We start from the raw sequence: 14,136 nt of genomic DNA, 5'->3' as shown, positions 1-14,136 counted from the left end.
ATAAAATTATTACAAAATTTTCTAAAGCAATGAAATTTTGACAAAATTTTCTATAGAAATAAAATGTTGGCAAACTATATTTTACCTAAATTATTTTTTTAATTCCTCCGGGGAATACAAACACTTTATAAAATTCTAATTATGGTAAAATCTGTCAATCCGTTTGATACATGCTTACTTATTTGTACAACACTGTAAATCAACTTGCGAATCATTTTTGTTTTATTTCACCATAGTTTATTATCATTTATTACAATTGCAATAATACTATTGTTTTCCATTTGAATCTCATTGACAACTTTTTATAAATTTCTTATATACTAAATAAAGCCCATACAAAGTCTCCTTCCGTGTTTCTCGATTAAATGAATTTTTTGAATTGCGTTTCGATTGCTGTATTAAAGAGTTTTTGTTTTTTTCTTTTTTTTTGGTTTTGATTTTTGGGGAAAATGATTTTATAAATATTTCTTAGTTGTTTGTTTTTTTAATTTGTTGACTGTATCTAAATAATTTACATCACCTTCTGGCATCTTAGCAGCAGCATCATCATTAATATTAGCTTTATGAAAAATTTGTTTTATTTTTAAAAAAATTTGCACAAAAACAGTAGTTCTCAATTTTTAATTGTATTTCATATCCTAGCTTGAGGCATTTGGGAGTAACAATTTTAATTAAAAAAAAAAAAACTTACAAATTATTTTTGTTAAATAATTTGTTTCATCTCGTATTGGTTTATAATTTTCCATTCAAATGTCCTTCACCTAGACATTGATGGTCATTTCGTTTCATTCAGTCCAATCATCATTATCATCACCATTATCCTCTTCAAAATCACGCACATTAAAGTCCTCATGGAACAAATCTTCGCCCTCTGAGGACTCCGAATGTCATCTGGGTGGATTGATGTGTGTGGGTATTGTGATGAAGCCCTTTGGTGGCCTTGGCATACGTATTGTGGTTGTTGTCCCCGCTGCTCCTGCAGCCGCCACACTTCCGCCCGATACACTTGGCAGAAGCTGTTCACTTAGACTGGAGCTTTGATTCAAGCAATCACAACAGATATTATCACATCGTATTAACATAATTAGACCGGCCACAATCCAGAAAACGATAGCCGGCCATGAATATTGAGCACATGAGGCAAATAGAATGCCACCCATGAAAATGGCCGAACAGCATATGACGGGACTGACATTGATGACACTGCCCGTGTATTTGGGTATTAAAGGCATCATAAGGCTTATAATGAAAACCCCTGAAACGAGAAGATAGTACGACATGAGATGGAAATTGAGATAATCTTGGGATAAGCAGAAAATTGGGCAAATATTTGGCTGACATAAAAAGTGCTGCATAGAAAAAAATTCACGAACATCTTTCCAATTAAAATATTAGTTGAGTTTAAAAAAAATTTCAATTAAAAATTTAATTGAATCTACAAATTTTTTAATTGAAATAAAAATCAATCAAACAAATTAATAGTATCAGTTAATTTTTTAATTGGATCAATTAATTTTTTAATTGATACTATCATTTCTGTTATTGAAGACATTTCAATTAGAAAAATAATTGGATCAATTAATTTTGTGATTGAATCAGAAAAAACATTTTTTTTGTATGTGGTCACTAAAAATTCCACACTTATTTAGCTCAACATTTTTGCCAACTGTGACCTTACTCTCTCTCTCTCCCTGATCCTTTCGCTGATACTTACCTATAGATCCCGTTAAATATGCCGGAGACCAATGCATAAAAATTCCCGCTAAACTTAAGGCTAAACCCAAAAATATAACAATTATGGCAAATATGGTAACACGCCATGAGGATACTGTAGGTATGCGACTGGTCCTTTCCATAGGGCCAGCTGTGGTTACTTTAACTTTTTGTCGATATTCATCGACAATGGCATCAATATCTGTTGAAGTATCAGAGTCGGTATTTTCAAATTTATCAGGATATTCAAAATCGGAGGGCTGAAATATCGAAAAAAAAGATGGAATTATTATTTCATTTGGGTCCAAGAGAGATGACAGGATAAAAATCACATACAGGTGGTTCTCCATCCGATAGAATGGTAGACTCGACATCTTTTGTTTCTCTTTGGGGACATGGTGAAGTGGGTTCACCCAATAATAGCCATTCTTTTTCCACTTCTTGTTTATTTTTAGGTTTTGGTTTTGGTTTTTTATTCGACACCGGTTTACCAACACTCAAATTCCATAGGCTTCGTTTAAGACGTGATGCTGATGAGCTATGACTAATTGGGTCCGTATTCAAGCGACTATATGATAATGAAGAGTCGTGATCTGCAAGGGAATGTACAGAGAAAAAATATCATCAATCATTCCGTTTGTAACATATCAAAATATTGGTCTCAGACCCCACAACGATGTCTGTCCGTCGGTCTGTTGAAATCACGCTAACTTCCCAACGAAACAAGCTATCGACTTGAAACTTGATACAAATAGTTGTAGGTCGGATGGTAACATATTGCAAATGGGCCATATCGGATCACTTTTACATGTAGCACCTATATAAACCGACCCCCTGCAAATTTCATAAGAAATGGATGCAATTTGGTACGTGATGTTAGTATACAGCCTCTGTGGTTAATTGGTCTATATTGGTCCATAATTTTCTATAGCCCGGCATATAAACCTATCTTCAGATTTGCCTGGCAGAGCCTCTGAAAGTAGCAAATTTTATTCGATCCGGTTGAAACTTTGTACGTGGTTTTAGTATGTGGTCTTTAACAAACGCGCAAAAAATTATTCACATCGGTCCATAATTATATATAGCCCCTATATAAACCGATCCACAGGTTGGGCTTGCGAAGCCTCTTGGAGGAGAAAAATTCATTCGATCCGGTTGAAATTTGGTACATGGTGTTAGTATATGGTCTCTAACAACCATGCAAAAAATGGTTCATATCGGTCCATAATTATATATAGCCCCCATATAAACCGATACCCCGATTTGGCTTGCGGAGCCTCTAAGAGAACAAATTTCATCCGATCCGGCTGAAATTTGAACATGGTGTTGGTATATGGTCTCTAACAACCATGCAAAAAATTCCGGGTCGTGGTTAAATTCTGAGTCGATCTGAGCATGTCCGTCCGTCTGTTGAAATCACGCTAACTTCCGAACAAAACAAGCTATCGACTTGAAACTTGGCGCAAGTATTTGTTATTGATGTAGGTCGGATAGTATTGCAAATGGACCATATCGGACCACTTTTACGTATAGCCCCCATATAAACGGACCCCCAAATTTGGCTTGCAGACCATCTAAGAGAAGCAAATTTCATTCGATCCGGCTGAAATTTGGTACATGGTGTTAGTATATGGTCTCTAACAACCATGCGAAAATTGGTCCACATCGGTCCATAATTATATATAGCCCCCATATAAACCGATCCCCCGGAGCCTCTAAGAGAAGCAAATTTCATCCGATCCGGCTGAAATTTGGTACATGGTGTTAATATATGGTCTCTAATGACCATGCCAAAATTGATCAAAATCGGTCCATAATTATATATAGCCCTTATATAAACCGATCCCCAGATTTGACCTCCGGAGCCTCTTGGAGGAGCAAAAGTCATCCGATCCGATTGAAATTTGGTACGTGGTGTTAGTATATTGTATCTAACAACCATGCCAAAATTGGTCCATATCGGTCCATAATTATATATAGCTCCAATATAAAGCCGCTAATAACCATGCCAAAATTGGTCCATATCGGTCTATAGTTATATACAGCCGATCCCCAATCACACAAAAATTGGTCCATATCGGTTCATAATCATGGTTGCCACTCGAGCCAAAAATAATCAACCAAAATTTTATTTTTATAGAAAACATTGTCAAAATGTTATTTCTAACGAAAATTTTGTAAAAATTTTATTTCTATAGAATATTTTGTCAAACTTTTATTTTTATAGAAAATTTTATTTCTTCCGAATAATTTATCAAAATTTTATTTCAATAGAGATTTTTGTCAAAATTTTATTTCTATAGAACATTTTTACAAAATTTTATTTCTTTTAATTTAATTTTATTTTTATGGAAAATTTTGTGACAATTTTATTTCAATAGAAAATTTTATTTCTATAGAAAATTTTGTCAAAATTTTATTTTTATGGACAATTTTTAATTTTTATAGAAAATTTTGTATAAATTTTATTTTTATGTAAAATGTTGCCAAAATTTTATTTCTATAAAAAAATTTTGTCAAAATTATTTTCGATAGAAATAAATTTTTATCAAAATTCAAAAATTTATTTTATGTAAAATTTTGTCAATTTTTATTTTATGTATAATTTTGTCAAATTTTCATCTCTAAAGATATTTTTGTCAAAATTTTATTTTTATTTAAAACTAGCGTAACCCGGCCCGCTTCGCTGCGCCTTCCGAAGCGTATTTGGAGGAACATTTTGCGTTAACTTATGGCGATTTCGGTTGGGAAAAAAGGTGCAACATTCTCGAAATTGATTGCCACATATGAAGGACACTGTCATAAATTTTGGTTCATGTACCCCTCAAAATGTTGTGAATTAATAATAACTTTGGAATGACACTATCATTTGGGCGAAAACACAATGAGGGAAAAAGTAGTGTAACACCAAGGCAACATTTTTTTTGAGAAACGAAAACGCCCTTAGTCAACTATATCCTTCGTGCTGAAAACAAATTCGAAAAAATTTGATTTCTTTTAAACAAATCGGACTACTTGATTTTTCGTTTATAGGTACAAATACGGCGGGAGAGGGTGTACCCTTTATTCCAAATTTTTTAAATAATGTTCTGTATTCAAGTAGTTGGACAATCTTCTATATTTCTTGTGAATTTTAAGTGTGGTTTGTCAAGGAAAGGTATCCTTCTCCTCAACATATCTGAAAATTAAGCACTATATTATAATAACATACAAATAATTACTGTTTCCCATCCAATAAAACGGAAAAAGCAAAAGTAGTAAAAAATTTTACTACATTAACATTTGCTAATATGTTGGAAAATGATGACCCCTCCACGTTGGCTGCCAATTTCATGTAAATTTAAGTTCTTTACTAAAAAGAAGTCTGGCAGAAGCCTGTGCAAAAATCATAAAATTATGTACCGAGTTCCCATTTACGGACAACCCTCTACTTTCAACTTAAGAAAAAAAAACGGACAAAAGGGAACCCTCTCTTTACTAAAAAGAAGACTAAAAAGAAGTCTGGCAGAAGCCTGTGCAAAAATCATAAAATTATGTACCGAGTTCCCATTTACGGACAACCCTCTACTTTCAATTTAAGAAAAAAAAAACGGACAAAAGGGAACCCTCTCCCCACCTTCGCTCCACTCCGACCTGATATCGGACTATCACGTACCCTATATTAATTTCGCAACTACTCAATGGTTCCTATAAATTCTATCGAAGTAAATCGATAAAGTTTATTTCAATTTTCCCCTTCCCCAACCAGATATCGAAAAATCATATAGTAATTTAAAAATTATGTATAAATTTAATCACCTCCTGCCACGTCCCTGTAAATTTCAAGTAGATCGGAGATGTTTAAATTTTGCTCTATTGTTTTAAAGGGACGTCACTTTCCCCGATACAGTATCGACACCCCTAACCTTCCCTGAAAATTCTTGAAACTTTCCTTCAAGTGTGGGGCAAGGAAGGTTGCCTCTTCGTTCATAACCTTCCCCCACTGCCTTTGTAAATTTCAAGAAACTTAAATTTTTTTTTTTGTAGTTTTAGAGGAGGACCTCCTCCCCGACCAAATATCGAAAAGTGATTTAGCGTTTCTTTTGTAAACGTCCCAGAAAATGTCAAGCAAATTATAAGCCTAAAGGGGCGGCCTCTCTTCCGTCCAAATATCACAAAATCAGGTATCAACTATTACGGTTGACGGAGGTTACGATCTCTCCCCAGTCCTCTGTACATTTCAAGTAACTCGGTAAAGTTTAATTGTTTCTCTGTATGTACTTAAGAGAAGCGGATGTCTCCCTATGTCCTTTTATTTTTATTAAAAAAATCAGGAACCTGATATAAATTTCGTAACCCAGTTTTTCTGTAAAATTTCAGTCGGCGGAGTTTACTTTTGTTTGAACTTTCAAAAAAAAAAATTGGGCAAAGGGGTGGTCCCCCTCCCCGACCAAATATCGAAAAATAATGTAGCGGATTTTTGTCTACATGCCAACCCCAACATTCAATGAACATTTCAAGCAAATCGCATAATTTTGTTCCAAGTTTCAAAAAGTAGGGCAAGGGGGAGGTCCCCCTCCCCATCCACAAATGAAATCATCGGGTACCCCATATTAATTCCATAACCTCACCACATGTTCTTTGTAAATCTCAGATAATTTAGAGAATTTTAGTTTTTTCACTGTACTTTAAAAAAAGTCGAACAAAGGAGAGGCCCCCCTCCGCCACCAAATATCGAAATAAAAAGTAGCGGATCTTTGTTAAGATGCCAACCCCAATCTTCAATGCAAATTTCAACCAAATCGGTCAACTTTGGTCCAATTTTCAAAAAGTCCGACAAAGGGCAGGTCCCCCTCCGCGACCAGGTGTCAAAAAATGAGGTACCCTATTTTCACCACATGAACGCCCCCTACGATCTCTGAAAGTTTCAAGTAAATCGGTTCAGCCGTTTCGGAGCCAACTCGGTACATACAAACAAACAAACAAACAAATAAACAAACAAATAAACAAACATAGATTGAATTTTATATATATAGATGTTGTAAAAAATTTATTTTATTTAAAATTTTGTCACCATTTTATTTTATGTATAATTTTGCCAAATCTTCATTTCTAAAGATATTTTTGTCAAAATTTTATTTTTATTTGAAATATTGTCAAAATTTTATTTTTATTTCAAATATTGTCAAAATTTTATTTATATATATAAAATCGAAAATTTTGTCAAAATTTTATTTCTATCGAAAATGTTATCAAAATTTTAGAAAATTTTGCCAAAATTTTATTTCTATCGAAAATTTCATGCAAATTTTATTTCTATAGAAAATTTTGTCAAAATTTTATTTTTATAGAAAATTTTGTCAAAGTTTTAATTAAGAAAATTTTGTGAATAATTTATATTTATAAAAAATTTTGTCAAAATTTTATTTCTATAGAAAATTTTGTCAAACTTTTATTTCCATAGAAATTTTTGCAAAAATGTTATTTCTATAGAACATTTTTTTCAAAGTTTTATTTTTATAGAAAATTTTGTCAAAATTTTATTTTTATGGAAAATTTTGTGAACATTTTATTTCTATAGAAAATTTTATGAAAATTTTATTTTTATGAAAAATTGTTATTTTTTGTAGAAAATTTTGGCAAATTTTTTTTTTTATATAAAATGTTGCTAAAATTGAATTTCTATAAAAACATTTTGTCAAAATTATTTTTGATAGAAATAAAGTTTCATCAAAATTGTATTTCTATCGAAAATAATTTTGACAAAATTTTATTTTTATAAAAAATGTTGTCAAAAATTTATTTTATGTAAAATTTTGTCAACTTTTAATTTTATGTATAATTTTGTCAAATCTGCATTTCTAAAGATATTTTTGTCAAAATTTTATTTTTATTTAAAATATTGTCAAAATTTTATTTCTATTTCAAATATTGTCAAAATTTTATTTTTATTTAAAATATTGTCAAAATTTTATTTATATATATAAAATCGAAAATTTTGTCAAAATTTTATTTCTATCGAATGTTATCAAAATTTTAGAAAATTTCGCCAAAATGTTATTTCTATTGAAAATTGCATCCAAATTTTATTTCTATAGAAAATTTTGTCAAAGATTTATTTTTATAGAAAATTTTGTCAAAATTTTATTTCTTTCGTATACAGTAATCCCTCGATTTACGTCGTCTCGGTTTACGTTTTTTCGATTTACGTCGTCAAATTTTTTGTTCCTTCAAACTTCGATTTACGACGCCATTCGATTTACGTCGTCGACTTTTTTGCCCACATTATAAAAAACGCCTTCCATAAGTACAATAAGTATCAACGATGATGACATCGAAACATTTTTTTCTGAAATTCTTACTGAATTGCCTTTATTTTTGAAGATTTTTTATTATGTACACACACATACATACGTTAGGACTTAGGAATAAGTATGAGCAATTTTTAATTCGGTTTACTTCGTTTCGATTAACGTCGTCAAATTCCGGAACCAATCACGACGTAAATCGAGGGATTACTGTAATTTATCAAAATTTTATTTCTATAGAGATTTTTGTCAAAATTTTATTTCTATAGAAAATTTTTACAATTTTAATTTCTATAGAAAATTTTTTCAAAATTTTATTTCTATAGAAAATTTTGTCAAAATTTTATTTCTATAGTAGATTTTGTCAAAAATTTATTTCTATAGAAAATTTGTCAAAATTTTATTTCTATAGAAAATTTCATCAAAATGTTATTTTTGTAGAAAATTTTGTCAAATTTTTATTTTTTTCGAATAACTTATCGTTTCATGTTATCCTGACCAAATTTTGTATTTGGTATTTCTAAGAATCATGCACATTAGGTCCATATAGGGCACATAAAAGATAAAGCGTTGTTAACCGCCCAAGATTTAATATCTAAAGCCTCGTGTAGGTTAGGTTAGGTTATGTGGCAGCCCGATGTATCAGGCTCACTTAGACTATTCAGTCCATTGTGATACCACGGTGGTGAACTTCTCTCTTATCACTGAGTGCTGTCCGGTTCCATGTTAAGCTCAATGACAAGGGATCTCCTTTTTATAGCCGAGTCCGAACGGCGTTCCACATTCCAGTGAAACCACTTAGAGAAGCTTTGAAATAGAGGTGTGCATGTGACACGAAATTGTCGTGACTCACGAACATTTTCGTGACTCATGCGTGAGTCGTGAGTCACGCTGTCGGCAACGGCGTGAGTTTGGGTGAGTGTGATTAACCAAACAAATGTCGTGCGTGAGTCACGAAAATAATATCTTCGTGAGTGTGCGTGAGTACTAATTTCGGAAAAACACGCTCACGAAAATAATCCCGCTGACGAACATAAAATGCTTACGATTTGAATTCTTTTATAATTTTAGTGACATCCTAGGTGGTAAGATTTTAACTACGCAAACGATTTTAACTATACTCCTGTTTTCAGTCAGGTTCTAAAGGTAAATCACTCATAAAATTATTCGTGAGTCACGACATTTTTCGTGAGGCACGATATTTTTCGTGAGTCACGACATTTAAAAGATTTTCGTGCGTGAGTGTGCGTGAGTACAAATTTTCTTTTCGTGAGCGTGCGTGAGCGTGATTCCTACCAAAAAATATCGTGCGTGAATAAGATTATTCCGTCGTGAGTGTGCGTGAGCAAAATATTACTCACGTGCACACCTCTACTTTGAAACCCTCAGAAATGTCACCAGCATTACTGAGGTGAGATAATCCACCGCTGAAAAACTTTTTGGTGTTCGGTCGTAGCAGGAATCGAACCCACGACCTTGTGTATGCAATGCGGGCATGCTAACCATTGCACCACGGTGGCTCCCAAGCCTCGTGTAGGAACCAATTTCATTCGATTCGGTTGACATTTGGAACTTATATTAACATTTGAAAATTATAAATGTGCTATGTAATCGAAAGATTCAATATCTCTGTTAAATTAAATATTGTATCGAATATGTTTACGTTAGGGAAAATTTGACTTATTTGACAGATATACGACTGTAATGGACGCCGTTTCCATAATTTAATGAAAAAAACTATTTAGATTTCTATTTTAACGAATTTAATGTTTTGTGTGCTTTAATGTAGGTTGCATACTCTTCTATATTATTATTTGCATATGCAATTAAGGAAACTAAATACTTACTGCAAATGCTAAAATACTTACTGCATTGTAAAATAAATTTTGGACGGAAGGGTACATAGAGCAAATAAAATGCCCGGAAGAATACGGACCATAAATGACTTGCCGCCAATATATGGCTGAGATTTTGTAAAGGACAAGCAAATGATAACATGGCACAAAGGCTACCTGTAATAGGAGAAAATAAACAAAACAAATTTTCTTATAAATAACGATAATTTAGTAATTTTTTGTACTCAAATACCTACCCGCTATGAAAACGGCCAAAACTGGATTACCACTTTCGGAACTTTCATAGGAAATCTGTTTGGTGAGTATACGCCATTCTGAGGTAGCAAATCTCACTATTATACGATATAATTCCGGAAATAATTCCAAAAAGGCACCGGATACTGTTAACATTAGCATACATGCAGCTGCTGGTACTAATTTATGGAAATTATTATCATCCAATATATGAAATAAAGGGACGGCTGAATAGTCTTCAATTGGTCTGGAGAAAGGGGAAATTTTTATAAAGTTTTAATTTTTTTATTTTGAAAATATTAAATTTCCTTACTTGTAGTGCAGTATTGTGGTTAAACAACCGGAAGCCAAGAGTAGTGATATTGTTACCAATAGAATCATAAATAATCCTGTAAATCTCTTCCATCCAGTTTTAGGACTAACACATTCACCCGGAAAGGAGAACGATATTAAGGCAGTGGCTGTGAGTAACTGGAAAGGAGAATATTTATATTTATAAAATTTTTTTTGAAAAATAAGAAAAAGGGATAAAACAATGCTTTTTGGTTTCAATCACGAAATTAATTGCTCCAATTAATTTTTAATTAAAATGGCTTCAGTCACAGAATCGAAAATATTAACCACCAACATCAATTAGAAAAATATTTGATATAATTAAAAATTTTATTGATTCAATATATTTTTACGATTGAATTTTATTTTGATTAAAACTTTAATATTTTATTTTTTTTTTTTTAATTCAATACAAATTTTATTTAAAAACAAGTAAGGAAAGTCTCAAGTCGGGCGGGGCCGACTATATTATACCCTGCACCACTTTGTAGATCTAACTTTTCGATACCATATCACATCCGTCAAATGTGTTGGGGGCTATATATAAAGGTTTGTCCCAAATACATACATTTAAATATCACTCGATCTGGACAGAATTTGATAGACTTCTACAAATCTACAGACTCAAAATTTAAGTTGGTTAATACACTAGGGTGGAACACAATATTAGTAGAAAAATATGTGAAATCTGAAGCAATTTTAAGGAAACTTCGCAAAAGTTTATTTATGATTTATCGCTCGATATATATGTATTAGAAGTTTAGGAAAATTAGTAATTTTTACAACTTTTCGACTAAGCAGTGGCGAACCGATTTCAACCAAATTTGGCACGCATAGCAACAATGCTAATTCTACTCTCTGTGCAAAATTTCGATTAAATTGGAGTTAAAAATTGGCCTCTGTGGTCATATGAGTGTAAATCGGGCGAAAGCTATATATGGGAGATATATCCAAATCTGAACCGATTTAACCCAAATTTGGCGCGCATAGTTACAATGCTAATTCTACTCCCTGTGCAAAATTTCAACTAAATCGGAGTTAAAAATTTGCCTCTGTGGTCATACGAGTGTAAATCGGGCGTAAGCTATATATGGGAGCTATATCTAAATCTGAACCGATTTGGCTGATATTTTGCAAGTTTTTCGAGACCCGTAAAATATTCGGATGTACGGAATTTGAGGAAGATCGGTTGATATACACGCCAATTATGACCAGATCGGTGAAAAATATATATGGCAGCTATATCTAAATCTGAATCGATTTTTTCCAAAATCAATAGGGATCGTCTTTGAGCCGAAACAGGACCCTATACCAAATTTTAGGACAATCGGACTAAAACTGCGAGCTGTACTTTGCACACAAAAATACATCAACAGACAGACAGACGGACAGACAGACAGACGGACATCGCTAAATCGACTTAGAATTTAATTCTAAGCCGTTCCGTGTACTAAAAGGTTGGTCTATGATTACTCCTTCTTGGCGTTACATACAAATGCACAAACTTATTATACCCTGTACCACAGTAGTGGGGAAGGGTATAAAAATTAATATGTTTGTTGTCAGTAGTCAAGGCGAAATTGCCGAACTCCGTGAATGAACGCGTGTTTATGATTTTTTGGTATTTAATTTTACTCTAAACATTGACTCAATTGTTGTCATAACTCCTTACCTAATAAAGATGAAATACACCTTCTGAGTAAAAGATTAATTGAGTTGATATATTCCTATTTGTTTCCATCGTTACCCATTAGCCATTGCATCCCTAACCAATTTCTAAAAAATAATATACAATAATAATTATTTTCATATCTAATTTCCTTGTTGCCAAAAGTTACCAATTACATGTAAATCAAAACTTTTGTCCCGTAATAGAAGGTTAATTTAAGTTTCCTGCCTGTTTGCTTTTCCACTCCGCAAAATTCTAATGACAATTCGTGTTACTATAATTGTAATTGTCACGAAAATATAGTCCATAGAAATGCGAATAATAAATTTGTAGTTAAATGCTTTGTCTACAAGTTTCCCTCTTTCCCCAAACTATTGGGATCCTACGGAAGCTTCCAACTTACTGGGAATGGAGGGAGTATATTTCACAAAAAAAAAAGAATAGCAGTGAGCAAGGATCCAGCTCAGATCATTAGCTCATTTTAGGTTAACCGCAAAAAAAAGTTGAACATTGGTAATCAATTCACCAAACAATTTCTGTATTTCAATGAAATTTCTATCCATTTCAAAAAAAAATCGTTGCATTAAATATAAAGATTACGCAACCTAAATTTTAGGATGCGCAATATTCAAAACTTTAAGGACAAATTTCTTTAAAATAATGAAATTTTAAATAAAAGAAATATTATAATCTTAGCTTCAAAAAATGTTTTTTTTATTAAATTTAAGACACAAATTTTGAAAATTGGCTTCCGTCCGCTAAAGTTGTATATCTTTGAACCGAGACAAATTTTCTTTAAAGTAAAGAAAAACATTTTTGATATTAAGAAATCGTCTTTAAATTACCTGAAATAGTGAAACATTAGGTTTTAGATAAAAACGCTTCAAATAAGGGCTAAGACTTATTTTGAGGATTTTGAATTTTTGTTGAAAGATATTTTGGAATTAAGAAATTTTAAACTGGTATTTATTTGTACTTGAAAAGTTTTAGTAATACATTGCAAAAAGAAATTGAAAATTCCATAAATGAGATCTGTATCCTAATTTAAATTTTACTGGTCGTAGGTTCAAAGCTTCACCGAAAAAAGTGAACTGTTTTATAGGAAGAATGAACTACCACGCACGAAAATTTAACTAAATTTTACTCCACATTTTGAGATTTCCACAAAGCGTTATTAAAACCAGGAAATTTTAATGCCCTGTTGTACTTTTTAACTGCAGTTCACGAAATTACATCATCTCATAGAAGAAAAAATGAACTGAAAGTAACGAATAAAATCATTGAAGCCAAATCATGACTTTTTTAACTATATAGTAGTTCATTCTTACTATTTTTGGGAATCGTATGAACATTTTCATTTGTTTTAGTTCATATTGAATTTATTGTACGGTCATTGAACTTTATACTTATGTGTACGGTCATTGAACTTTATACTTATACTTAGTTCATAAAATTTTTGAGACATACCTAAAAAAAGTAAGATTTCATTAAGCTGTGGATAATTTCGATAAAAATAATAAAATTTAACTGCAAACAAATAATTTTTTCCAATAAAAATAAGTTAAATTTAGCGTTAGTTTAACTACGAAAATTTTTTTCTGTATATTTATTTTAAATAAGCCGCATCTTTGGCCTTAAGGGAAGGTCGAAATCTTTGGATCCAAGTAAACTATGTTTTGAGTGTACTGACACTATATTCGGTTTTCAGAAATAATCCCCAACCATATCTAACAAAATGAGGTATCCATTTTTTTATCGTTACTACTACCTACAGTGACATTTTTTTTTTTGATATACAGAAAAATTTCAAAATTTTATTTCTATAGAGAATTATTTGCCAAAATTTTATTTCTATAGAAAAATTTGTCAAAATTTGATTTCTATAGAAAATTTTGTCAAAATTGTATTTCTATAGGGAATTTGTTGCTAAAATTTTATTTCTATAGAAAATTTTCTAAAGACTTTAGTTCTATAGAAAATTTTGGCAAACATTTATTTCAATAGAAAATTTTGGCAAAATCTTTTATATAGAAAGTTTTGGCAA

General features: G+C 31.7%; 1 protein-coding gene across 1 annotated transcript in view; it reads right to left on the bottom strand.

The window, feature by feature from the left end:
- Nucleotides 1–214: 214 nt before the first annotated feature.
- Nucleotides 215–14,136, bottom strand: part of tadr (torn and diminished rhabdomeres) — a 58,444-nt gene continuing 44,522 nt past the window's right edge. The window contains exons 6-11 of the mRNA XM_075297051.1: nucleotides 10,404–10,561; nucleotides 10,093–10,337; nucleotides 9,869–10,012; nucleotides 2,050–2,306; nucleotides 1,715–1,973; nucleotides 215–1,255 (exon numbers count right to left, since the gene is read on the bottom strand). Coding sequence (XP_075153166.1) covers nucleotides 888–1,255; nucleotides 1,715–1,973; nucleotides 2,050–2,306; nucleotides 9,869–10,012; nucleotides 10,093–10,337; nucleotides 10,404–10,561 — 1,431 coding nt within the window. The 3' untranslated portion in view covers nucleotides 215–887. The remainder of the gene's footprint in view (nucleotides 1,256–1,714; nucleotides 1,974–2,049; nucleotides 2,307–9,868; nucleotides 10,013–10,092; nucleotides 10,338–10,403; nucleotides 10,562–14,136) is intronic.

The sequence above is a fragment of the Haematobia irritans genome, chromosome 2 (genome assembly GCF_050003625.1).
Source record: "Haematobia irritans isolate KBUSLIRL chromosome 2, ASM5000362v1, whole genome shotgun sequence".
NCBI classification, from domain to species: domain Eukaryota; kingdom Metazoa; phylum Arthropoda; class Insecta; order Diptera; family Muscidae; genus Haematobia; species Haematobia irritans.
Note: the sequence above shows the minus strand (reverse complement) of the source record. Positions and strands in the feature narration are given on the sequence as shown.